Source organism: Podarcis melisellensis, assembly GCF_964234715.1.
Source record: "Podarcis melisellensis genome assembly, chromosome: 10".
NCBI classification, from domain to species: domain Eukaryota; kingdom Metazoa; phylum Chordata; class Lepidosauria; order Squamata; family Lacertidae; genus Podarcis; species Podarcis melisellensis.
This window is the reverse complement of record NC_138542.1, coordinates 4930403-4957463: the sequence shown is the minus strand read 5'-3', so window position 1 is coordinate 4957463 and position 27061 is coordinate 4930403. Positions and strand designations below refer to the sequence as shown.

General features: G+C 43.4%; 1 protein-coding gene across 11 annotated transcripts in view; it reads right to left on the bottom strand.

Moving 5' to 3' along the window:
- LOC309379024 (guanine nucleotide-binding protein G(t) subunit alpha-3) overlaps window positions 1-27061 on the bottom strand; it is a 657481-nt gene that overhangs the window by 605401 nt on the left and 25019 nt on the right. For 5 of the 11 annotated variants that reach the window (XR_014172311.1, XR_014172312.1, XR_014172313.1 and 2 more), the window contains 4 exons: window positions 6368-6407; window positions 4992-5133; window positions 3045-3202; window positions 1398-1526 (listed from right to left, as the gene is read on the bottom strand). Coding sequence is in view for 8 of the 11 variants with exons in the window: in XM_081927854.1 (XP_081783980.1) it covers window positions 1398-1526; window positions 3045-3202; window positions 4992-5133; window positions 6368-6407 (469 nt within the window). In the remaining 3 variants the exon portion in view is untranslated. Of the gene's footprint in view, window positions 1-1397; window positions 1527-3044; window positions 3203-4991; window positions 5134-6367; window positions 6411-13923; window positions 14163-20232; window positions 20287-27061 lie in introns of those variants that run through there. The other 6 variants (XM_081927857.1, XM_081927855.1, XM_081927856.1 and 3 more) reach the window with 3 other exon arrangements.

Below are 27061 nucleotides of genomic sequence, written 5' to 3'. Positions count from 1 at the left end.
CCTCAGGTTACAGATGCTTCAGGTTACAGACACTTCAGGTTACAGACTCCACCAGCCAAGAAATAGTACCTTGGGTTAAGAACTTTGCTTCAGGACGAGAACAGAAATCGTGCTCTGGCGGCGCGGCAGCAACGGGAGGCCCCATTAGCTAAAGTGGTACCTCAGGTTAAGAACAGTTTCAGGTTAAGAATGGACCTCCAGAACGAATTAAGTTCTTAACCCGAGGTACCACTGTACACAGTGAGCCAAGAAATCCTTCTATCTCCAATATGGGACTCCTGATCACAAATCATCTATGTGAAGTGCTATGGAAAGTCAAATGCAGAGCTTTTGTCAAACCAATCCATGCCTCTTGCATGGCAGTTTGTTGTTTCTTTGCTATTTGCTTGCCTAGATTTGTAAATAGCATGCAAAGCATTTCACAAATATTTATTTGCTTCCACCTCCAACAAGAACCACTTTTCAAATATTAGAATTGGAAATGATATGTTCAGCATGAAATCCAACATGCCTCTCACACAGCGTGATGGATACAGCAGGCAAAACAGTTTGCTCCATAGAGCTTACCAGGCAAAAATCAGAGGGGATGGGAGGGAGTGGATTTGCACATGACACCAGGCTGCACAGGTGTACATGAACAGTTGCAAGTTATGGACAAGTACAGAGGTAAGACTAGGACGAAATGAGCTAGCTGCAAGGGTATGGCAGGCAGCAGGAAGCCTGCAGTTCCAATAATGGTTTGAGTTTCTCCTGAGCACGGGCTTTTAAATTGTTCGCTACCACAAATAAGCTAACTGAGACTGCTCTGCATGTGAGCTGTTTATGTGCAGCATCTTTGTTCATGAATTGGGCAGTTTCCACCATGTTACATCAAATCCTACCAGCTAAATCCTCCAGCAGTTTGGAGGAAAATCACCTATCTGCATCTTGAACTGATCCACATGACTGGCCCGATGTAAAGTAATCTGCGCAACTCAACCATAATATGTAAAGCAGCTGAGAAGAGAACAGCCGGAGATTCAGAGACTTTCCGAATTCAGTAGCCCATGTGCCGGAACCCACAATTTTAATTCTATTACTATTTTTTTTTCTGCCAACATCACTGAAGCTGACTGTGTACAGCTGTAAAGTTTCCATAGGTGGAATAGAGAGAGAGCATTTACAAAATGAATACAGCTGGGGAAACTGCAAGATTTCCTGGTAGAACATTGGGTGTGGGGAGGCTCAGATTGCTGGCTGTGACCATAGCCATACCAAAGCCTCCAACTGCCCTTTAAGCTGTTTAAAATGTCAGAAATCCAGCAGCCTGAATCAGGTAGACTGCTTTGGCCTCTAATCTCAAACCACGTGCATATCTGTCATACTTAGGAAGAAACACGGAAGAACAGCTTTCATACCTAAAGTGCAAATCTTTGAATGAAAACTGTGTCTCAATAATTCCTGTTGTCTTTACTCGTGAGCGAAGGACATCTTGCTCATTTGGGACATAGCCAGGAGCTGTTATCCTCTCCAGATCATTGAGATAGCTACAGAATCAGAAAGAGAGAGAGAGATAAAGCATTGCAGCTCCATCTTCCTGCAAGGTGGAAACAGGGGCACTCTTTTGCATGAGGAGGTGAGGTTGGGGCAGTGTCTGGAAGTCCAGTGCCATGGCCTGGGGGATAAGGGTAGGCCAATACAATCCAGCCATAAATAGGGCACAAGCTGAAAGAAGAAACCAAATCTGCATCCAACTGGATGGTTCTACATGACAAAAGTTTTGAGGGAAGTCACATATAGAAAATACACATTCATGCCTGGGGTGTGTAATAGTCCCAGGATCCATCTTGCATCTGTGCATTAAAAAAAATCCGATCTGTTTCTGAGTTACTGGCCCATCTGCACTCTCCATTTAAAACAGTGCCATACCATTTAAATGGCGATAGCTTCCCCCAAAGCATCCTGGGCAATTTGGTTTGTTAATGGGCCTGAGAGTTGTTAGGAGACTTCTCTTCCCCTCAGAGCTACATCTCTCAGAAAGGTTTAACAATCAGTTGCAAAGTCATGTCAAAAATATTATTTTTTTACTGCTTTTTATTCTTTGTTTTTCATATCCCTTCTCACATTGCCTCCTCCTTCTTATTATTTAATTCGATTCTGCAGTTTATTTACTGTGTTCAGTATTCACTGGCTTGTATCAAACCTGGTCATTCCCAAGGAGAATAGACTTCTGTCCAGGCAACAAGACTCTACCTTCCTCTCCTTCCCTCTGCCGTCCCCTGTGCACTCCCAAGTGTGGAGAGTTGGGGGATTCTCTGGAGAAGATTTTGGGAAACATGCAGGGGGCTGCAAGGGGGAGGAGCAAAGTGAAGCCCCACCGTGTGAGCAGAAGTCTTCTCATGCAATTTGCATTCTATTCACAACATTGGTATTTCAGCATTGGTTCGTGCTGTATGCCTTTCGGCCTGTTTGAATGTTTGCAACTGTAAAGGCCTTTGGCCATAAGCAATAAAAATTGACCTGCAAAATAGTAGCATTAACCATAATGGAATTGGTCTCAAAGATACAGAGATACATGTATTCAGTAACACACACAGAGAGAGGGAGGGAGGGAGGCAGGGAGGGAGGGAGGGAGGGGGAGAGAGAGAGAGAGAGAAGGAGGGAGGGAGGGAGAGGTATAGGTACAATTTGATTTGTGATTCCTGCGCTAGGTGTCATCTTTAGCTGCCTGCCACAGGCACATACAATGTGAGGAAGATGAAGAAAGAGGAGGAGTTGTTGAAGGAAAGAAGAGTGCGGTTGATAACTGAAAACTGGGATGTTTGGAGGGTGGTTTACAAGGCTCTACTGGAGAAGAGGATAATTAATAGTGTAATTCTGTTGTGCTTATGCTAGTTTAATAGCATCATAACAATTGCTTAATACCATAAATACAGAGCCAGCACCCTGAAGGCGGAATCAATTACGTAACTTCTAAGCATATCATTGTGAAAAGCAACAGGCATTAAACACACACACACACACGGTTTAGGATTACAGAATTCAGTTGTAAACTGGTCCCTTACTAGGCAGCTGAGTCATTGAGTTGGTACTCTGATGCTCTTTCAAAGCAGGCCTGAATCCCTGAATCCTTCCACAAACGTTTGATGATCCCAGCCAGTTCAGAAGACATGGCGCCATCTTCCATGGAATCTGCAATTGCCAAAAGCTGCCTTTCATCTTCCTGAAACGAGATTTCTGTGAATCAGGCTTGACCATTGGGGCTGATACTTTATTTTTTAAGTAATGAAAAATGATCTGCCATATTAGGAATATGGGGATGTGGGGAGAGGGAAGCAGGGAGCAAAAGGGCATGGAGAAAAGTTAAACATCCAACACATTTATCAGGTTCTTCATCAGGGAATTTCAAATGCAGAAGCTCATTTTTTCCTTTTTTATCTTTAGAGATAATAAGATATCCTTGTGGTTTTGTTGTTCTTCCGGGACACAGCACTACCTCTTGCTTCTGTTGGTCTTCTCAGGTTCAGAAGAGCAGCAGGGAGGATAAATAAGGGGTCACAGAAAAACAGTGGTCTATATATGGCTCTGGGCCATAGCCCACCCTGGTGCCTGTCTTGGCATATATAAACTTATAAGAAAATAACAGCCCAGCTGGATTGTGCCAAAGGTCCATTTAGTTCAGAATCCTGTTCTCACAGCAGCCCATGAGAAGCCTGCAAGCTCCCCCCACTTGTGATTCCAGGCGGCTGGTGTTCAGAGGATGCTGCCACCATCAGTGAAGGCAGAGTATAGTTGTCAGGCCTTGTAGTCACTGGTAGTCCAGACCTCCAAGGATTTGTCTAATTCTCTTTTAAAGCCATCCAAGCTGGCAGTCAACACAACATCTTGTCAGCCTTATTCATGACTGCTGTGAACCTCTGTTCCTCAGTTGTTTTGAAGAAAGGTCATGGCAATTACCAGGTTTGCTTAATGCCACCCTTAACAGTTCTACATCTAAATCTATGAGGTCACTAAAAGTACTCTGTCACCTTGTGACTGCAAGCAACAATCCTTTCTTAGCATTTTTTTTGTACAGCTTTGACTCATTATCTGAATGGTTTACGGGTCTTTCAGATTAAACTGACAGCCATAGCCGAATGTGAATAATTGAAATTACCGCATTTTTTGCTCTATAAGATGCACCAGACCACAAGACACACCTAGTTTTTGGAGGAGGAAAACAAGAAAAAAAATATTCTGAATCTCAGAAGCCAGAACAGCAAGAGGGATCGCTGTGCAGTGAAAGCAGCAATCCCTCTTGCTGTTCTGGCTTCTGGGATAGCTGCACAGCCTGCATTCGCTCCATAAGAGGCACACACATTCCCCCTTACTTTTTAGGAGGGAAAAAGTGAGTCTTATAGAGCAAAAAATACGGTATGTTCAAAACAGTTTTCAAAAGGATAAGGAAATCTCTCACTGATGTCTTATCTCTGCTGCAATAATATGAGGTCTGTTCAAAGCCACAACTTCTTCTCATTTTCATTTGAAGGAGTTGGGTCATGTCTGCCCATGTCTAACCCTAACCCTTGTATATTGCATAAGAATAAAGGTCTGCACAAGAACTACGAGATCCTTTGCTCTCATATACAGAAATATATATATATGAGAATTAATGTTTTTTCAGAGCAATGGTCACTTGGTGACCCTGAGGCTGTTACTGTCTGGGCAGAATGTCTCAGGCAAGCTTGTGGATGGGAGAATGTGCTTGAATGGCTGGATGAGGGCCAATAAACTGAAACGGACCTTATTCAACAGAATGGCAGCTCCGCTTCCCAGAGGTGAACTGAATTATGGGACTGCTGTGAAAGACCAAAAAATGAAAAGAAAAGAAAAAAGAAAAGTTTGTGCAGGAGGAGAGCAAGGCTGCAATCTTCCCATGTTAGAGCATCTTGAGGTTCTGATTTGAGAATTCAAAACTGGTGTCCTGTGTTCAGAGACAAAATAATACTAGTTGAGAGAGACATTATACTCACTTTGCTTTCTGAGTTCCCATATTCAATTCCTAATGTGGACATTGCCTTGACAATGGCCAGAATGGATTGTAGCATATTGCTGTAAACCACAGATCTATACTCTCTGCATTCCTGATCTGTATAGCCATCTTTATGGATGATCCTAGGAAGCAAAGAAGGAGACAAATCTCACAATAATCTAAAAGAAGAGGGTGAGAGGGCAGGATTCTGAGAACTGGAACTGGGGAGAGACTGGCAGTCATAGACATGGCTGCATAATCAGATTTGAATATCCCATTATCTAAGGAATAGCCTTCCAGATGTTGTTGGCCTACAAATCTCACCATCTCCAACCATTGCTCATGCTGGCTGTGGCAGATGCAAGTTGTATTCGATCAACATCTGGAGGGCACCGCATTGGCTACCCCTGCTCTAAGCAATGACATCTGGCACACTTGTCACTGGAAAGGAACACGAGCCCTGCCCATGCTTAAAGTCAGCAGGACCAGGGCTTGCTTTCTGGAGGTACTCAGGGGTATGCAGTACTGGCACCTTTTTCCCTAGAAGAAAAGTGCTGAGCAGAACCACATCATCCAGCCCCAGCCCTGATACCCACTGGTGGAGGAAGAGGAGTGCAGGGGAGCGCACCTCCCCTGGCAGCGCGATCCCAGTGGGGTGCCACCGTGGCTGCCCCCTGCCTGCGCTGGGTGCCACGCCCCCACAGGCGGCATGCCACGGCCCCAGGATGCGCACCAGCCCCGCCCCCGCCTGCTCTCCGCCCCCCCCCCGGTGCCAGAACATGAAGCTCCGCCACTGCTGCTAACTGCACACTTCCTGGCCTTGTGCCACTCCTTTAAAAAAATGATCCAAGGGAAGGATGTACTCATATGCACATTTCCATGTGCTTTAATGAGAACAAGCATTACAATGTTCAGATGTGAACTAATATGCCATTGAACACATCGGAAAGTCCTGCCAATGTAAGAAAAAGGCATATTTGTTTTTGTTGATAAATACATTGAGCAGTGAATATGACTTTCAATGGCAGGAAAATAACTGCAAAGCTTTTAGGAAAGGGTGTGGTGTGTGTGTGTGTGTGTGTGTGTGATCTCTCCCCTCCACCCTAATACCTATCTTAGCTGTCCCTCTGTCTTTAAACTGGTATCCTTGGCTTCAGATGGAAGAGGCCAAGCACATATTGATATATTGGGTAAAACATCAGGTTAGTAAATGAGGTATAAAGGATTGCTTTTTTTACATCCTCATGTACAGTATCTGTTAGGATTAGATTGTCAAGCTTGATTTGTTTGATCGCTCCCCCACCTCACGCCCTTTGGCACTGTTCCTCATGCAGCACTTTGTGCTACCCAATGTGACATGAATATCGATGCACCTACTTCATTTGTTTCACAATAGTGCTCTTCCCTGATTCTCCAGCTCCTGCGGACAAAGAACATGCACATATTGGTCACATTTAATGTTGTTAAAAAGGAGCCAAGTGGGAAAACGAGACAAAGAAAGTAAGTGATGGAGGGGAAAAAGCACATAAAAATATGCAAAAGTGGTGGGTTTGTTTGCTTGTTTTTTTTAAATAAAAAACACTTCTACTTGGAAAAGAGGCATTCTGTTTCACCAGCACATGTTGGTCCAACAAAGGCTAGTGCATGTGCTTTAGCCAAATGGGCAACTTGCGCTAGCCATGGTTTGGGGACATTTGTTTATGGACCAGGGTATTTAGCAAACCCTAGAGGAGTATGGGTTGCCTCTAGAAACATGCTGATTTGTAGCTACAACACATTTAGCTACTCCAAACAAAAGTACTCAGTTTATTGAAGCCACTGTGAGCATATCAAGCTCTGATAAGCATCAAATAAAAGTGTTTGATCTTACAGGGCGAATGTATGGGGAAAGGGCAGACCTGCTGGACCAGAAATCTAAGCGTCTTTATTTTACTACTCCCTGGATTTCTTCTGATATGACTGTGGGGGTGGATGTAGATAAGGATCAAATGGAAAGACTTTCACTGCACTGTCAGACCGATGTCCCCCCCCCACCCCACCCCACTTTAGTATTAGTGCTTGTTAAATACATATATATATATGTTGCAGTAGCTGAAAAGACAGCCATAAGCAGTCAAAACAGAAAATGATTGGGCAGAGAAACCATTGCAAGGGCAGTTTTGTGGAGCTGAAGAATCAAAAAGCACGGCAACGATTTCTCATTTTGTTCAACCTAAATTGTCACATATTATGAGCCAGAGATCTCAGATAATCACATCTAAACATTTTCCACCATAGACTCTCCAAGTCTTTAGACATATGTGGCAATCCAGGTTTAAGGGTTTTATTTTAAGTACAGATTTCTTTCTTTAAAAAAATAAATAAATCTGACATTAATGCAAAATCTTGAGCACATTTTTATTTCGCATATGTATTAAGAGATCTCTTGACCTACTCACAGAACTGCAGTGGAAAAGAGGCAATTCCTTCTGTTCTAGTTTAGGAATGTCAGGGTAGTCTGAAAAACGCCCTCCAGATATTGATGAACTTCAAGCCCCATCAGCTCCAACCACGATGGCCAATGGTGAGGGAAGATGGGAGTTGTAGTCCAACAACATCTGGAGGGTACCATGACAGTACCTTCCAGTACTACAGTACATTGTCTCCCCTATTATTTCCTGTTTAGATGGTCTCCCTGGGAGACATCTCAAGTTTCAAAAGTCAGGATAAAGAGGTGCATCTTCAGCATTTGAGGAAAACTAGTTCCACAACTTAGGGGTTGCCCCAAAGAATGCCCTTTCCCAGGTCACCCCACCAAAGTTTATAAGACAGTGGGGCTGCCAGGAGGACCTCTTCTGCTGATATTAAACTGTAGGAGATGGTCTTTCAGATATTGGGGCCTAAATGGTTTAGGGCTTTAAACACTACCCTTAGCACCTTGACTAGGGCCCAGAAATGAACTGGCAGCCATGTAATTTTTAAATTTGGAAGCAGAGGACATCTAGGTGGAATGCCAGTCAATCTGGAAGCTACCAAAGCATGGAGTACAGCTGCCAAGTCATTTCTGTTCAAAAGGGACCACAGCTGGCAAACCAACCAGAGCTGGAAAAAGACACTCCCAGTCACCAAGGCTATCCCCAAGCTACTGACCTGCTCCTTCAGGGAAGTGCAATCCTACTCCAGAACAGGCTGTCTCCCCACCTCCTGGACTAGAAAACTATACACTTCTGTCTTTTAGGATTCCATTTCAGTTTATTGGCCCAAGTCCAGCTCATCACCACATCTTAGAAATGGTTTAAGAGCTTAGCCACCTCCTTCAATTCAGATGGAACAGAGAGATGGAGCGGGGTGTCATCTGCTTATTGATGACCATTCACTCTCAATCCCTCGCTGATAGATCTCAGTTTATGGCACTCTGTAAAGCACCAAGAAATTGATGCTGCCAGTGTATTCACTTACAAGCACAAACTTAGGGCTCACCTGCACATACATGTACTGTACTTTATGGGTTGTTAGTCATGACAAAATTAAGTCCATTGATTTCATTGGGTTTACTCTGAGTATGTTAGTCAGATACAATCCAGTGTTTCATCACTTATTAATTTCTGGCAGAATTGCCTCCACCGGAAATGACCGAATGAGATGCAATATGGGAGTTCTGTAGGTGGTGTTCATCCACACTGCGTCTTTCAAACACAGCAAGCCATCACTCAAGGACTGCAGCATGTATGTGAGACCTCACTCTTAGTGGAACGGACCCAGTCTCAGGACCCACTTAGTTTAAAGTCGTAGGGAAAGGAGACTGGGGCGGATGACCTCCAAAACGTTTTCAGCCCTGCATCCTCATTAGTTAGAATGGAACAGTCTCAAAAAATATTGTTGAAAACAGATTTCAGCAAGTTAGCAACAGTCAACTGTGAGTGATAAAGGGACAAATGATCCATGTTACAAAAATGTATGTAACAAAGAAACCGTATTATTTCTTTTTAAATGAGAAACCTTTTGGAGGCTGAGATTTTGAGCTGGGGGGAAGTCAAGTGATGCTTAACCCTTTCCCTGCCAGCCCATTCCACCTCTCCAGCTTTATTTCCTCGCCATGAGTTCCAGGCATGTGTTTACAGGAGTGAGCATATTTCTGATCCGGTGGCGGTGATGGTGAGAGCAGCTTGAGGGGTGAAAGGGAGGCACTGAGTAGAAAAATGGCTTCACTCCAAATATGAGGCTGCTGAGGTTACCTTTTATTTATTCATTCATTTTAAAAGGCTGAGCTTCATGATATGAATTTGCGTGTAATATGTAGCTTGCCCTAACTCAAGCAAATGAATCATGACAAATGACCAAATATATGGAAAGTGATCCTTAAAACCCACGATGTAAGAAAGAGAGGTTCCATCCACAAGCAGCAGGTTCCATGATTATGCAAAGTTCCTGCCTGCCAAGTTTGTATAAATAATGACAACTTTGTCAACAAAAGTTTTGCATCTGGGACTTGCAAATTCAGAATTGCTCCCTGCTATTTCCCAAATGCATTTCTGAATAAACACAAATGCCATTAGGCACAATGTTTTTACTGTGGAGCAGAAAGAGCACATGAGCATCGTATACATGCAAAGTACAGGGAAGGCTGAAGAATCACAGCAAAAATTGCAAGCAAATGAAGCCCCTTCCTGGGCATCTGAATGGCAACGCTAAACTACAGTAAGTCTTATGTTGGTAATTCCCAGGTTGTGTGTCGAAGCTCTTGAATGTGCTTTGAGATTGCGTGCACAGGTGCCATGAGCCCCAAAGGGCATCGAATGCTGTGTCTGCAGCAATAAAGGACACACGGACACTTGTTTTGGTTCAAATCAGGCTACAGTTTTAACAATTACAGATGGAGGTTTGTTTGGCTTAGGAACTGGGTATCTCCCATATCACCCAGCCCACCTGCCAGAAGATTTCTTGGGGTTAGCCTATGACATACATCAGGTAGGTGCAACCTTGACTGCATCACCTCGCTAGCAAATGCTATGGGCCTCAGCCTCGCCTGGGCATTTGGACAGATGTACCTCCCCTAGGATTCCTTTAGCAGGATACCCTACAACCCGGAGGGGTGGCAGAGGCATACAAGCTCCGCTCCTTCCTTGGCTAAGGATCATACTCAATGCCTACCCTGCCAAAGTTGTGACAATTGCAATGAAGGAGACAAAACCTGCAGAACGAGCCAATAAGTCTGTGGGGGGGAAATCCTCCCTGGCCCTGAAATATGGCAGCTGAAGAATAGCAAGGTTGTAGCAAAAGACCACCCTTTGATGAGAGGGTACATTACAAGCAAAGAGGGAAGGGTGTGGGTGGGAGATCACATGACAACTGTGGCACTGAGGAGAGGAGGCAGGTTGAATTTAAGCCAAATTTTAGTTGAATTTAAGCAGACCTGAGTGAAGACTCTGACTCTGGACCAATCAGGTCCACTCTCCGGAAGCCCATCTCCAGGCCTGCCTATGCTTGGTCAAATTCAGGGACGCAAAAAAATTTGAATTCCCAATGGCCAATAGAAGAGGACATTTTGTCTCCTGCCAGCTGCTGGGTACCATCTGCAGTACTGAACAGGAAGTAATGGAGATCAGTGGGATTCCCAGGAAATGGATTTCTACAGCATTGGAGCAATTACTGGGAAGGTTGTTTCCCAGCTGGACACACACCTTACCTCAAGGCAGGAGACTGCAGAGCAGTCCCTCCGAAGAAGAACAGAGTGAATGATTATGCTCGTGTCCAGCTACTTTTTGTGCACTTCTGGTGTGCCGATGCACTCCACATTTGTCAAACCACCACAGAAGAAGAATCTTGTTATAGCCATATGTACAATTACCTTTATTACAATTTTAATTTTGCAGAGCTCAGTTGATGCACACATGTACATCCTTGAATTAAATTGAGAAAGTTATAAATGAGCTGAAAGAACTGAAATAAAAGCAGCAACTAAACAGTGGGAAATTCTCAGTGCGCAGTGGGGAAGGCCACAGCTTAGTGTGGGTGGAATGTTGCCTAGAGTGCAAGGGGAAGAGTCACCTCTGGCACTCTGCCCACTTTTGCCTTGGTCTCTGTCCACCTTGGGAAAGTGGCTCCCAAGAGTTCTCTGTGAGAGAATGTGGTTCTCTACCCCTGTTTTAGCTGTAGGGATTAGAAAACAAACAAATCCCATTTTGTAGGAGGGTTAAAAAATGATGTTGCAACCTGGAATTGTAGAGTCTGGATTCTACCACCTGATTCTGCTGCACCTGTCAACCAAACTTCAGGTTGTGATAAGGAAGCAGCTGTCTGCCCTGTAAAAGGAGAGCCAGTGTGGTGTAGTGGTTAAGAGTGGTAGTCTCATAATCTGGGGAACCGGGTTTGAGTCTCCGCTCCTCCACCTGCAGCTGCTGGGTGACCTTGGGCCAGTCACACTTCTGTGAAGTCTCTCAGCCCCACTCACCTCACAGAGTGTTTGTTGTGGGGGAGGAAGGGAAAGGAGAATGTTAGCCGCTTTGAGACTCCTTAAAAGGAGTGAAAGGCGGGATATCAAATCCAAACTCTTCTTCTTCTTCTAAAATTTAGGGAACCATAAAATGACAGCTGTATAGTTCCTCCTTATCTTTTGCTCCAGAAGTTCAGGATGGAATCACTCTACTTTTTTTATGGCAATAAATATTAAACAGGCAAATTCCCCTTTCCATTGACAGGTGTCATTTTGGTGTGTGATGAAAAGGGTCTGTGTGAGCCGCCTGAAAGAAACATCAAATGTCAAGCTCCCATGTGGTAGCTGTGATAATTCTATTCAAATCCCTGGAGTGTGACTCCATCCTCAGAGTCATGTCTTCCATAGACAATGGATTGCTGGTGAATTAGACTCCCTAAATTTTAAAAAAACCCAACCTATTTGAAGTAAAATTAAAAATTAAAAATGCTAATGACAGAAATTAATACAGCTACAAATGACCCCTTTCATAAATTCAGAACTAGAAGCAATATAAACAGTGTACTGTTTTCCTTACATATACCAGGATTCTTATCAATAGTCATTGATCTTTTCTCCCTGGTGCTTTATTGCTGCTACAGGAACAATACTGACATCTGGTCCTTAATACGGTGGTAAAATAAGACATGGGAGTGTGATAATCATCCTTCTGCATTAAGCTCAGGATAATCCTTGTGAAACTATTGCAGAATAAATTGGCTTTGAGATCATTCCTAGCAAGCAATATTGAAAACTGAGTATGAATTCTTTGGTGTCCACCCACCACAAAGTAAAAAAATACAGGAGAAAAAAATCAGAAGCAACCACAAACTGTCTAAAGGAAATATAATTACCATCTACAAAGTGTCCCAGAGTTACCCCTAAATCTGGAGGTTCTTACTCTGGCAAAAAATGGAAGAAATTTCACAGGACGCAAGAAAAGTTTCAATAGCCCAACAAACCCATTTTTCTGTGGCACAGAATGCACCCCTCTCCCATCCCATCAAGGTTCACATAAAGCAAACATTTCAAGGCAAATCTGATTGGGAATTCTAAAGAAGCAAAAGGTCTAAGACTAGTGAAATTTACAACACGGTTTCCACACATCCTTAGTGCTGCATCCTTAGTATATGGGCATAAAAGTACCTAACCCTCGCTTGGAAATATGCACTCACTAAGAAGAAATAGCAATAAGATAATCAAAGCGAAATGCAGCCAAAAATATTTTTTTTTCTAAAAAAAGACCCAAGATCAGCTGAAGTTACTGAAACATCAACAAACACTACTGTGATCCACATGTGGCACTCCCATTCATTTCCATGGAGCTCCAGCCTGAATGCTTCCTGGCTGAACATGCCTATAAAGATTTTCAGGATTGCAGTTAGCAGCTTTTGAGCAAAATATTTTGAGCTGAAGATTTTTTAAGCTGCAGGCAGAATGTGCATTTCCCCTCACTATATCATCTGTTAAGTGTTTCATTCAACAAGCTGTAACAGCTTTATAAAACTATAAAACTAACCAGTAGCATCTGGTGTTTTTTAAAATTATTATTAATCAGAGAAACCATTAAAAACATTTACAAGTGCTAGCTTTTAACTTTTTAGAATGTATTTTAGGTGATATGCTATATATTTTCCCCAAAAGCAGACAGTTTTACTATCAGATAATTATCCAGACAGTATACTGTTCACAATTTGTTCTATTCACAAATTCACATTTTCATATCCCAGGAAACCATATAAATCATCAGTCACAATTTGGCTAACATGATCTGCAAGCAAGTCTCTTTAGATTTATTGAAACATGTTTCTTTTCCTGTGTGCACATTCTTTTCCTGATTTATAGCATATCAAGGCTACAGGGGCCGTCCACACTGAATGTTCTCCGGAACTGAACTCTATGGCCCTGTCCCAGAATCATCCATGCACTGTCATGTGCTCGGCCCATTGCGATGCAGGAGGAAATGCACATTTATACCACAAGCTTTTTTTTTGTTTTTTTAAATAGACATCTTCCATGTGCATTGCCAAGGATGCTATTCAACTCAGTTTCACCCTAAGTCGGCACATGACTAAGTTAAGGGCAGTAAAACTCAGTGGGTGTACTCTGAGTAAAACCTAGTTGAATGCCACCCCCAGTGTCACATTCGCTGATATGGATTGTGCATCCATATCCATTCTGCGCATGCAGATCCAACAAGGGAGCGCACCTGTGAAGGCTGCGGCCACACAAATATCTCCATTGTTGGTCTGAGTGTCTGGATCATCTCCAGGCTGATGAGTGTCTTGTGACTTGCAGCAAATATCTGAAAACAAAAACCACTCATTTCCAGTTCCTATCAGTCTCTATCATTCGATTTCATGATTAAAATAAGTGGAATGCCCAAAGTGAGAGCTCAGAACACTTCTGACTATCAAACAACTTCTCCCATTCATGCAAAGGTTAATTTAGCCGTTTCATGAATGAAATGACACATATTTACCCAACAAGAGCAACTTGACTGTCCTGGCATCTCTCACGGCATCTTCTTGGAGTCTTTTTTCAAGTTCCCGTGACCTTTTGGCTGATTCTTTAGACTCAGAGCTGACTCCACTGCCCATAACTGTGGAGCTAAATTATTAGCTTATTGTCCAAGCAAGCTGGCGATGTCTAATCACAAGGAGCCTAGTGCAGAAGTCTTACAATGGAGCTTAGTTATTTCCTAGTCAGCCTTCTTTCTGTTGGCTGCCTTCACTCCAAAGAGCGGCTTCTGGTCTGTCACATGTCTCAGAGGACAGGACAGAAGGGATTTTGTAGATGCCCATGAAGTCAGCTTGCTATGATGTCAGACATGTAAATGTACCACAGTGCTGCTTTACCTTTGGAAAAGCATGTGTAAAAAGCACAGCAATGAATGCAACGACTCTGTGTTTGTGTGACACCAGCGGTGCTTGCAGTGCAGAGCAATTTCATAGGGGAGGGGGGATATGTGGTGCAACCAAAGTAAAGCAGTATGTTTTATTCCCATTGAGCAAAACAGTTAGGCACATGCTTAATAGAATGAGAAAATCAGGGACCATGTCAGATGCTGCTGTTGCTGCTGATTTATCTACCCATCACCTTATGGTCCCAGGGCAGCTTATAACATTAAAACACAGAAGTTTTAAAAAAAACTTACATGTAGTGTTCACCTCCATGCCTTTTTATCCTTACCCCCCCCCCCTTTTTGGCTTCATAACCCCCACATTGTTTGCTTTTTATTCAGCTGTGTTTTTATTCCATGACACAGAAGGCTTACCTTTTCCAAATGTACTCTTCACAACAACCCCGTGAGGTAGGTTTGACTGAGCAGGAATAATATCTGGCTGAAAATCGCCCCAATGCAATTCATAACTGAGCTGAGATTTGAATCTGGGCCACCCCCACCGAAGTCGAACGCTAGAGCTACTGCACCATACTGGTTCTTTATTGTAAGCTCTTTGAGGCAGGGATTTGTGTTTTGGGGAATTTAATGTCATATACATACTTGGATGGTTCACTAATGACAACAACAACTGTCAGACCACGGAAGTCAGTGGGACCTTTAAAGTGATTGGAGTGTCTGTTTGTCTGGTTGTGTCCTTTGCTATTGAGGGGGGAATAGCACTCTCTGTCAGCACCAACTCCATTGGTGTCTCCCTGTGCAATGAGGCCAGTTCATTAAACTTCACAGCTATGGCAGAAGGCTACGTAACAACAGGGTGGGAGCTCTGTCTTCCCCCAAAACTCTTCCTTCTCATGCTGCTCTGCATGCATGTGGCGAATGAGGCAGTTGCTTCTCTTGCAAATCTCATCCAGAAGGAGAAAGGGTGGTATTCATGTGGGAAAGTGACAACGTCATTGGTCCAACACCTATACTTGACGTTGTTGGCATTCCACTGTCTCAAGAAGAGTGTGCCTCTGGGGTGAGGTCAAACCACTGGGTCAGTAGCACTGAAGTGACCTCCCTGGGGCATAAGCCTGGGCAGTATGTATGGAGGTCCTGGGCTGCCCAGACGACATGACCCCCCTCTTGCCTCACTGAAGTGGTCCAAAGGAAAGCAGAGCAATCCGTTTGGCACCAGCTTGGCTGCAGGAGTTGCCAGAAGGAGGCATACAATGCGTCTTGCATTTGTGTAGGGTTTACTCCTTAGCCTTTTCTTCTCCTGAACGTGTCCCACAAGGCAGGAGAGGTTTAGAATCAGAGTGACCCTCTTGGCCACTGCTGTCAATGGAAGGCAATATTCAGTGCACAACAAGAGCAGGAGCTGGGCCTTTGCACAGGAATGGAGACCTGGAACCCCAGCAGCATACAAGCAGCCTGCTCTGTGAGTGGCAATTGCCCATGCCTTGCCTGCCTTGCTTCCAGTCATCCTACGCCACTGAGGTTTTGCATCCTTATTTGCATTGTTTGAAAGCCCAATGCAGTGATAAGCATATCTGGGGGCTTCATTTATTTTTCAAAATTACAAACGGACCACAAGATTTGGTTTGGACCTCAATTCTTCAGAAAACAGCCAATTTGGTCTGGTGCTTCAGAAGCTGCCTGGTTTGGTTTCACTCCACGCCCAAATCCTAGTTTCGAAAAGCAAAGTTTGGTGACTTCCCAATGCACTAAAGGGAAATCTAGAAAGAACTATACCCCTCCCCCCTTTTAGAGTGTTAGGTAGACTTTGCAGGCACAGTAGCCTTTCCATCCATCCAAATGTCTGTGAATTAGGTCCAGGGTTTTTTGTTCCATGAATTGTCTCTACTTTTATTATTTATTATTCTTTCATTTTTGGCAAAGACTAATGAAATTTGCCTCTTTGGAGGAGATGGATCCTGTCAAATTTCAGAAAGATAACTGTAGCGATTTTTCTCACACGGCCTTTACAGTTTGGAGATGGTTAAAAAATGACTCACTTAATCTTCCCTATTGTTTGTTAGCAATTGTATAGTAATATACATCCAAGAAGTGCCCCTATGTAAAAAAAAAAATCCTACCAAAGAGATGAAAGGGAGCTGTGGTGGGTGCTTTAAAGTGGATTTTGGGGGTATCACTTCTTTCCCTGTGTTTTTGGGAGAGCAAAAGGTTTTCTGTGATGAACATGGCATTCAATGAAGAGATGCGCCGGAAGAGTAACCTGCAATATTTCAGAAAGAGGAGTGCAGGGACCAGAGAGTTAGGATGAGTGGAACAAAACAGCTTCAGGACTGTGTTCTGCTCAGCTGGCACCAAAAATCACATAAACTAAATTGCAGATTTGACAGGAGCAGAAATGTGAGCCTGTGGCACCCAGGCAGGAGGACTGGAAAGCCCAGTGCTACCCAAACCATGAGCAGAACTAGCAAAGAGCACAAAACAGACAAGAACAAGGCTGGATTTAGACCACGTCAAAGAAGCAATTCAGTTAAACGTGTTGTAAACTCACACAGGGAAATCCAGTAGGGAAAGATGGGACTCCACAGCACCACCTGGTGTCTCAGTGTTATATCGCACATAAAATGCTTTTTCTTTATCAATCTAGCTGAGTCCAAAGTGATACATTGCTTCAACCACCATGCCCCAAACTTCTGCAGTTGAAGAGCCTTGGTAAAATTATTTCCTCTGATTAGAAGTTAAACCTGTCAGTCACAAAAGAGCTCTCTCTCTCTCTCTCTCTCTCTCTCTCTCTCTCTCCCCCCCCCCCCCGCTACTCTCAGTCACCCTGTCATTTCACATGTCAAACTTTGGGAACAAATGTTTCTGGGGGTTTTTTGCAGACAAGGTGCCTTATCAGAAATGCCGGTGTATTATCTGGATACCATTTGAAAAACAACAACATTTATCATCTTTGAAACATGCAAATCTAAAACACCATACAACCCTGCCCCCCCCCAAATCCTACACAACAAATGGCATTTTGAAATGATGGCTCCATTCTCTTCCATGTGGTGGCTGGTGCACCAAAAGCCATTTTGAGCCACAGGTGCGAACTCAGTGGTTTTCACTGAAAGCAGAACACTGGAAAATCTTTCCATGGCTTCAATTTAAGCAAACTGAAATGACAGGATGGGCCTGGAGATCCTGGGATGTCATCATGTAGGATAGAGTGTCTGTGAGATGGCATGTCACGGCCCATCCCAGATAAAGAAGACGCACACGCCTGATATTTTACTGTCTATTAGCAAGAGAAACCTTTGCAGCAGCTTCCGTGGTGCTCCAGATTCACACGACACATGCCTGCTTCTCGCCTGTAGACAGTGGTCCACCGGTCTGGGCCTTATGGAGCAGTTGCAGCAACAGTGGGGCCCCTCTGCTCCTTTGGCTTATATACCCTTCTCTGATGGGCTCCTTTCCCACCACCTGAGACGTTTCCTGCATGGAAGTCATTGCTGCTCAGCCTTTTTCATGCCCCTCCTGGTTCCAGGAGACTGTGGGGTGGGGGAAGGTGGGTGATCTACTGACCCATCCATTGCCTGAACTGCCCCTTCTTCCTCAGCTACATCCTGCACGCCTTCCTCTGCCTTCGACTGCCCTGACTCTCCCTCCTCCTCTGGCTCCTGCCTTGTGGGTGGCACGACTGGTCCCCTCTCCTGGGTCACTCCCCTGGTCTCCTGCCTTCGCCACATTCTTTTCAGGAGCCCTACATGGCAGATTTGGCCCAACAGCATTAGAACCTCAGCTTTCTTCAAGCCTAATTTTGGGAGAGGCGAGAGAGTGGGAATGTGTGGTTGCAGAGTGAGCACGATGCCCACAACATGCTCTCTGGTTTGCAAATGTGCCCACGAGCTCCAAGTGTTGGAAGCCCCCAACACTGTGTTTTTCTATGTTGCTTTCTCTCAAAATACACATTTTCAAATGCATTTTGAGAGCTCATTTGGGTCAAGAACTGGGTTGGAACAGTATGTAACAAAGTTCTGGTATGCACATTTGTCCAGGGTTGCCCTCCTTCAATAAGTGAAAATCCGGACACATATTCCAAAAAGTGAAAACCCGAACATTTGAGCATTTTACGGCCAGACATTGTTTCCGACGATTGAATCCCAGCTGTGTCCAGGAAATTCCAGGCGTATGGCAACCCTACCTTTGCCCATCAATCTGGATGAGAATTCACAAAGATTAAATTTGCGAAGCATCCTCCACAGTCCTGGATGACTTTACTTAAACCTCAGTTTAAAGCAGCTTCCTATTTTTACTGTGGCCTTGCTTAAAAGAATAGTCTTTTTTTAAAAAAAAAAGAATTAGAGACAGTCCTGATCTCCCTGAAAAACAAAGCCAGAGCTCTTTCAAGTTTAGTCAGCCTTCATCCTGATTTGTTTGTACTGCAGTTATACAGCCTCACCATCATTCCCACTTTCCCAGCGATTTTCTTACCACATTCATCCATGTTTCATTTAATTAGTTGGTCTGTTACACAAGTGCACCAATCCCAACTTAATTGTACTGTATAACTTAAATCTGTCATTAAATGATCTGAAGATCTGATACAAAATACTGCTGTTGTGCACTAGATGGCAGGATAAACACCTGCAGATAATTGCTGCGGAAACTGACACACTGTATGCAGCCGGATCACTGACATATATTCATTTTGCAATACAAATATTATCTGAGCAAAGTGCTTCTGCATTCAATCAAAATGTTCATATTGTTTTTTGAAACAAGAACAACAGGCAACCCACACAACTATATCGAACTTGGAATGTGGAAAACCTCCACACCATTTGGTCTGCCGTGTCTTTTCATTTGAGCCACCTGGTATCAGGTGCAGAGCACGTCAAGGTAGGGAACGCTCGTGCAAAGTTCTGCCCTTCCCAAGCACTGAGCACAGGGCTTGCACAGCCTTTGAGCAGTGCTGGGTGCCAGGCGTTTGGGAATTGCTGTCAATTACCTGATGCCTTGGGAGACGGGTGGCGCTGTGGGTTAAACCACAGAGCCTAGGACTTGCCGATCAGAAGGTCAGCGGTTCAAATCCCCGTGATGGGGCGAGCTCCCGTTGCTCGGTCCCAGCTCCTGCCAACCTAGCAGTTCGAAAGCATGAAGTGCAAGTAGATAAACAGGTACCGCTCCGGCGGGAAGGTAAACGGCGTTTCCATGCACTGCTCTGGTTCGCCAGAAGCGGCTTAGTCATGCTGGCCACATGACCTGGAAGCTGTACGCTGGCTCCCTTGGCCAATAAAGCGAGATGAGTGCTGCAACCCCAGAGTCGGTCACGACTGGACCTAATGGTCAGGGGTCCCTTTACCATTTACCTTTACCTGATGCCTTTATGTCAGATGACTGCCAGGTGGGTTGTCCCACCCACCCGCCAAAGTTGGTGCTTGTCAGTGAGAGAAGTAAGGATCTGGCCCTCTGTTTTCTACCTGAGCTGTTGGAGGTAAAGGGTGAAGATTGCAATCCAACTTGGGAATAAGTCCCATTGAATTCTAAAGGATTTATTTCAGAGTAGACAGAGGGGCGTGCACTCTGTCCTGCTAATTTCGGTGAAAATCTGGAGTATTCCTCCCAGTGCAAATGATTCTCCTCATTTCTAGCTAAGCCCTAAGGCTGCAACTACATAAGGTACACAGGAAAAGCTAATGGGTGCGCCAGGCCCGGGGTTAACCCAAGCAACACGGTCCAGGTCCGGTCCCGAATCCAAGGGTTCCATGAGGAGTCAGTCTGATAGGGCCAAGGCAGGACACGAGGCAGAAAACCAGGCAAGGTCAGGCACAGGTTCACAGGCAGGTTCTGGCAAACAGCAACGCTGCTCCCGCAACCTGGGGCAGGGTCCAGCAGCCTTTTATCTCTGTCAGGGTAACAGCTGGTCCTGATCCCCCAGTGACTCACCCCCTGTCTCGCCTGAAGACGAGCACTCCCCCTGTGAGTACTCAGGTCTCTCCTTCTCTCTCTCTTTTAAAAATAATATTTATTAAGAGTTTAAAGGTTACAAAAAAAGAAAAAGAATTAAACAAAACAAAACAATGCAATACAAAAGCAAAAACACTACATATACATAACAAAACAAAACAAAAACAATTAAGAAAAAAACACCATCCAATACTTTCAACATCTTATCTTTCGTTTACTTGTTTCAGCGACCTCCTCGCACCTCCCTTTTTTGTATTCCACTTCAATTAACTGTTTCAGCAAATCCTTTCCATCTTCCTTAATTTTCTGTTCTATAATTTATCTCAACACATTCTAACCTTATTTTTCCCTTTAATCCATTAACAATCTATTTGCATTTAATTCTTTATAACATTTCTGCTAAAGCCATATAACTTCATTCCAACATCTTTCTAACATTCATTAACTTTACAATATTTCTGTAGATAATCTTTAAATTTCTTCCAATCTTCTTCCGCCGACTCTTCTCCCTGGTCTCGGATTCTGCCAGTCATTTCTGCCAGTTCCATGTAGTCCATCAGCTTCATCTGCAATTCTTCCCGGGTGGGTAGATCTTGTGTCTTCTAGGTCTCTCCTTCTCTCAGACCTGAGTCTCTGCAGCTTGGGAGATGTCGGTGGGTTACTAGACCCAGAGGCCACCTCAGCCTCTCCTGACCCAACCGGTAGTGGAGCAGGTGTAAGTGATTGCCCAACTGGAGGCAATGAAGTAATCCCCGCATGTGGAGCCAGGGCTGGCTCAGGCCCCTGACTCGGCCCAGCTGGTGTTCATTGCATGGGAACCTGTGCAGACTGGGGCTCTTCAGAATCAGGCCCCAGACTAGGTTCAGCTGCCGCCTGAGGCAAAGGATCCAGTGCAGACTGAGACTCCTCTGGCTCTGAGTCTGAGCCCGGGTCCCAGGCCATCACAATGGGTGGCAAACAGTGCAAAGTTTCCATTTTGAAGGAAATGTTAATAGTGATCAGCATCTGGGGCAATGCAACATGCTCTTTCCAAGAATCACTGCGTGGGTAGATGGGGCAATGCCTGATACAGAATGTTCCATAAATTTGTTCCTCAATCCATTAGGTGATTGAACTGAATATCGATGCGTGCAAGTTGCAACAGGATTTGCTTTCCACAGTCTTTTAAACAGGAAGATTGCACACTTATAGTAAAACAACACGCACTACTTAAAGCTATTTTGTACCTATAATTTTCAGGGACCACAGTGCCAACAACATTTACATTCCAAGGCTAGAATGTATTTCTGGGCCTCTAGGGGTACATTTTCTGCTGATGGTGTATGTTGTCACCCAGAATCTAAGGACAGCAAAAGAAGATGAACAGAATACAGCACAGCCTTCTTTAAGAATGTCTGAACTGCATATTTCTGTTCAGAGGGGTATGGGTCCGACTTTTTGAATTCAGAACGTTCACATCATGAGTTCCCCTCATTGTGAATATACCCCATCCCTATCTCTCTGCTGCCTTGAGGAAATCTTTGGGAAAAGAAAAGGCCATGGAGTAAACCCTACACAAACCCTACACTTAGGAGTCCCTAAGACGGTTGGTACGCCTGCTACAGGCAAGCTGGTGCCAAACAGATTACTCTGCTTTCCTTTGGACCTCATCAGTGAGACCGAGAAGGGAGTCTTGCTGTCTGGGCAGCCTAGGACCTCCATACCCGCTGCCCAGGCTTGTGCCCCTGGGAAGTCACTTTGGTTTCTGGTTTGACTTCACCCCCAGAGGCACACTCCATTGTCTCTCCAGACAGAGGGATGCCAACAGCAACAACTGGCAGTGGCTTTCAAGGATTTCAGGCTGGGTTTGAACCTAGGACCTTCTGTTTGCAAAACAGGTGCTGTCCTATTGCCCTTCCTCCTTGCACCACAACATTCCTGCTCTAATAAAGCAAAGGGATTTATGTGTGGTTATGTGTTTACCATAGAGAAGCTTGCAGAAACTCTCCTCTGTGCAACTCTCACCTGATCCCTACTTCCTACGCTAATGCAAAAACAGAATGCAGCTAACCATTAGATGCTGCCCGGCTCCAAATCTTGCAACATTATCTGTGGGCTCAGCTCTAGGCAGGAACATTGTCCTGAGAGGAGAAGAAGAAGGGGAGTTTGGATTTAATATCCCGCCTTTCACTCTCCTTAAGGAGTCTCAAAGTGGCTAACAATCTCCTTTCCCCTTCCTCCCCTACAACAAACACTCTGTGAGGTGAGTGGGGCTGAGAGACTTCAGAGAAGTGTGACTAGCCCAAGGTCACCCAGCAGCTGCATGTGGAGGAGCGGGGAAGCGAACCCTGTTCACCAGGTTACGAGTCCACCGCTCTTAACCACTAGACCACACTGGCTCAAAAGACGCTGATACAAAAGACCTTCATCCTAAAAGAGTTTTGCCTTTTGCCAGGTGCAACTCGTTTTCAGTGCGGAAACTTCAGTTAGTGCAGAATGCAGCAGCACAATTGCTGACAGGAGTGAGGCCTTGTGAGTGAGTAACACGTGTGCTCAGAGAGCTGCACTGGTTGCCAATTTGCTACAGGGCCAATTTCACGGTGTTACTATTAGCATACAAAGCCCTTAGCTTACCTACAAGATCGCCTTACTCTGCATGTGCCCAGTTGACCGCTTCAATCCCCAGAACAGGCACGACTGCAGATGCCACAGAATACCCTTTCTGCATTTGTAAGAACTGGATCATTTAGTGTGGCAATGCATCAACTTTGGAACTCCCTCCCTATTAAGATCTAGCTGGTGCCTTCACTGTACTCTTTTTGCTGCCTGCTAAAATCAGTCCTGTTTGGACAGGCCTACCCAGGTGCTTAGAAAGCTGAGGTAATTTTCATTTCTTTTAGTATTTTGACTTTTGTATGTCTTAAAGCATGGTTGTGATTTTTTTCTTGATCTTGCTGTTTCATCCCTGGTACGCCGCTTTGAGGTTTTTGTGTGTGCAAATTTATGAAATAAATAAATTATATCTGTGAGAATTGCTTGCGAAGATGTGTATATTAAAAGAAATATGCACAAGATTCTTATAATTATTACTGAGGACTTCCTTTTGTAAATAAAAAAACACCATGAATTGATGTGGAATGTGGAGAAGTGAATTTAGTAATTGGGGGGGGGAGGGCGGACGGGGGAACAACATTAATCTCTTGTTGCTCCTTTGTTTTCCTTTGTGGCTCTTTTGAGAGCTCAAAAAATCTGACTTGTGGGTTTGAGGAGAGGAGGAAGAGCTGCCCCATCTCTCTGGGGTATGAGTAGGAAAACTGGCAGCTGAAGCTCTTGGTGAAATGAGGACTCAGGAAGCTGAACGAAGTCTTAGAGAGGCCCCGCCTTTCTCAATCGCTTGACATGAATTTCCTGTCAAAGGAACATTTTGTGTCCTGCGACAAAACACCTCCACCCTAAAAGAGTTTTGGCCCCTTTAACCTTTTTCTTTAAAAACTTAATTTTAATCCCCACATCAATTCACATTTTAATCAACAGTGCGTTGCAAGCATAAATCATGCGTACTCCGAAAAGCAAACCTCATTGAGTTCAGGGGGGCTTACTCCCAAGTAAGTGTGTGTTGGATTGCAGGCTATGCAGTTATATAACTTTCAAAGTACTTCACACCTATTAAGCCCTTTATAATGATAACCCTGTGGCTCAAATTTAACACCACCTTATAAAAGGGGAAAGTTGGAGAATATGCTTCACCCAGAGCCATTAAGGGCCTAAGCATCTGTAACTGTATACTATGGGACTAGCAAAAATGTTACTGGTCTTCTAAAAATTGAATATCAGGTTTGTGGATATTCATCAGGTTGACAGGTTGCCCCCAAGGTTGAGGAGGCCCAGCACATGTAGTGCATGTATGACATCATATGTGCGAAATGCATCACATGACATCACACATGTCTCCCAACTTCGTGTAGGCTGGTGCAGCCTTCTGCTAGGCTGTGCTGGTTTCTGCAGCATCTCCTGCCACCATGCAGGCCAGGGCAGCTTTCTGTGACATTCAAACAAATATTGAGGGGGGCCAAGTCTCTTGCAAACATATTATATAAAATTGTTGAATAATACAAATAAAATAATTGACTGCCTTTTCATTACCTCAACCCACACGGTTCCAGGAAAGAACAGTAAGACCTTTCTTGATATTTACTAATCGGTTATGTTATCTTAAAGGACAGCCGAAGGCATAATAATTTGCTTTTCTATAAATATCCCTAGGCCTGGGCATTTGTTAATGGATAATCCCTTTGATTTCTGGAAAATAAATTGCTAGCAGGGTAGGAGTGTAGGGCTTTTAACCTGGGCATACTTCTTCCAAAACTTGCATTTGGATCAATATAACAAATGGCAGAAAGTAATATCTAGATTTATCTGGCAGAGGAAGAAACCAATAATAAAATATAAATTACTAATTTATTCAAAAGAAAGAGGGGGCTTTTCCCTGCCAAATCTGAAGTTATATTATGAAGCGTCCTGCCTCTGCTGGTTGCGGGAATGGATTTTGTTAAAAAATACAGATTTACTAGACCTGGAAGGTCACGATAATAGATTTGGGTGGCACGCATATTTGTGGTGTAATAAAATGAAAGTACATAAAGGATTCCTGCACCTTTGATAAGAAAATTGATCTACAAGGTATGGGATAGGTATAAGAACTTATTAGAGTGGCTCTCTCCATTGGAAGCAATTTTGGTTAAAAAAGTAAATATGAGAGGCAAGTGGGCCACCTATAGAGATTTGTTAAAAGAGGCAGGAAACCAATTAAAATTGGGGGGGGGGAATTGAAGATATTAGAGAATTGTTAATGGACTGGCCTCAGTATCACCAACTAAATGATGTGTTTAAGGTTGATAAAAATGGTTTTGATACAATGAGATTGAGGTTTGAAATAGATCTGTTGGAAAATAATGTCAAAGTATTATCAAAAATGTACAAATTACTTTTAGAATGGCATACAGAAGATGAAGAAGGCAAGACAGTGATGATACATTGGGCTAGAGATTTTGGGTATAATATCCAACTTTCATCTTAGGAAAAGCTATGGAAAGAAGAAATAAAGTTTACTGCTGCTGTTCATTGAAAGAAAACTATATGAAAATGATATATCGTTGGTAAAATTGCTGAAATGTACAAAACAAGTTCAAAATTGTGTTGGAAATGTAAAGAGAAGGAGGGTACTTTTTACCATATGTGGTGGACAGGTACATTGGTAAAGGCTTTATGGCAAATGTTATATAATGAACTAAAGAAAATGTTTAAAAATACATTTGTTAAAAAACCAGAAGCCTTCTTACTAGGTATAATAGGTGAAGAGTTACCAAGAGAAGATAAAAGACTTTTTATGTATGCAACAACGGTAGCGAGAATGCTACTAGCCCAGAGATGGAGAGAGAAATACCAAAAAAAGAAGAATGGCAGATGAAACTGATGGAGTACGCAGAGATGGTGAAACTGCCGGGGAAGATCCAAAACCAGGAACATCAACTATGGTTAAGTTTTATATGTATAAATATATATATCTCTCAATATATATATATCTCAAAATATATCTCTATCATCTATCTATCTATCATCTATCTATCTATCTATCTATCTATATCTATCTATCTATCTATCTATCATCTATCTATCTATCATCTATCTATCTATCTATCATCTATCTATCTATCATCTATCTATCTATCTATCTATCTATCTATCTATCTATCTATCATCTATCTATCTATCATCTATATCTATCTATCTATCTATCTATCTATCTATCTATCTATCTATCTATCTATCTATCTATCATCTATCTATCTATCATCTATCTATCTATCTATCATCTATCTATCTATCATCTATCTATCTATCTATCTATCTATCTATCTATCATCTATCTATCTATCATCTATATCTATCTATCTATCTATCATCTATCTATCTATCTATCTATCTATCTATCTATCTATCTATCATCTATCATCTATCTATCTATCATCTATCAATCTATCTATCAAATCTATCCATCTCACAAATCTTCCCTTCTTTTCTGTTGGAGCATATCTGGATATTATTAGGATGGGTAACAAATTCAGGCTCAAAAACCTCCTGCTCTTTTCTCTCAAGTTGCCTTTTCCAGATTGCAATTCTCTTTCTCTAGTTGATACAACTTGCCATTGGGCGGGTGGGTTATTTGAGCAACCTTTTAATTTGAATAACATCTCCCTGTCAGCAAACATATGAATTAGAAACCAAAACATATTCCATTCATCAATTCAGATTCTGTTTTCATTATTCTGCTGGATTTCTTCACTGGCCTGTTATGAATGATCACCGCGAGATCATCTGGGGCCCTCTTCCTAGAAGAATCACCATTGGAATTTGAACTCCCCCCTTGTTCAGTTCCTTTCCAAGTATGTTTATTCATCCACCATTTGCTGCTTTTCCCTCCTGTCTTCACTGTAGGGCAGGAAATGAGGTGTGTCAATCTGAAGTCCCCAAAGTTCCATCAAAACAGGCCTGATTGGGGCTTGAACAAATCAGATTAGGTGAAGGGCTGAGATCATTTCCTTGGAAGGCAGCAAGTGGGTGGTCACTATACTCCTCTCCTGTCTATACTCCTCTCCTGGAGCCTTGGATCCAGAGGGGTTAGGTTAAGAATGAAAAGCGACTCCTCCAAGCCCATCTCTTGAGCATTCATGCTGATGTGAAAGCAAGTTTCCGAGTTCAGGTTCAGATCTTGATAGATATCATTTAATTGTTTTGCTACTGTATTTCATAGGGACTTACTGAGCTCAGA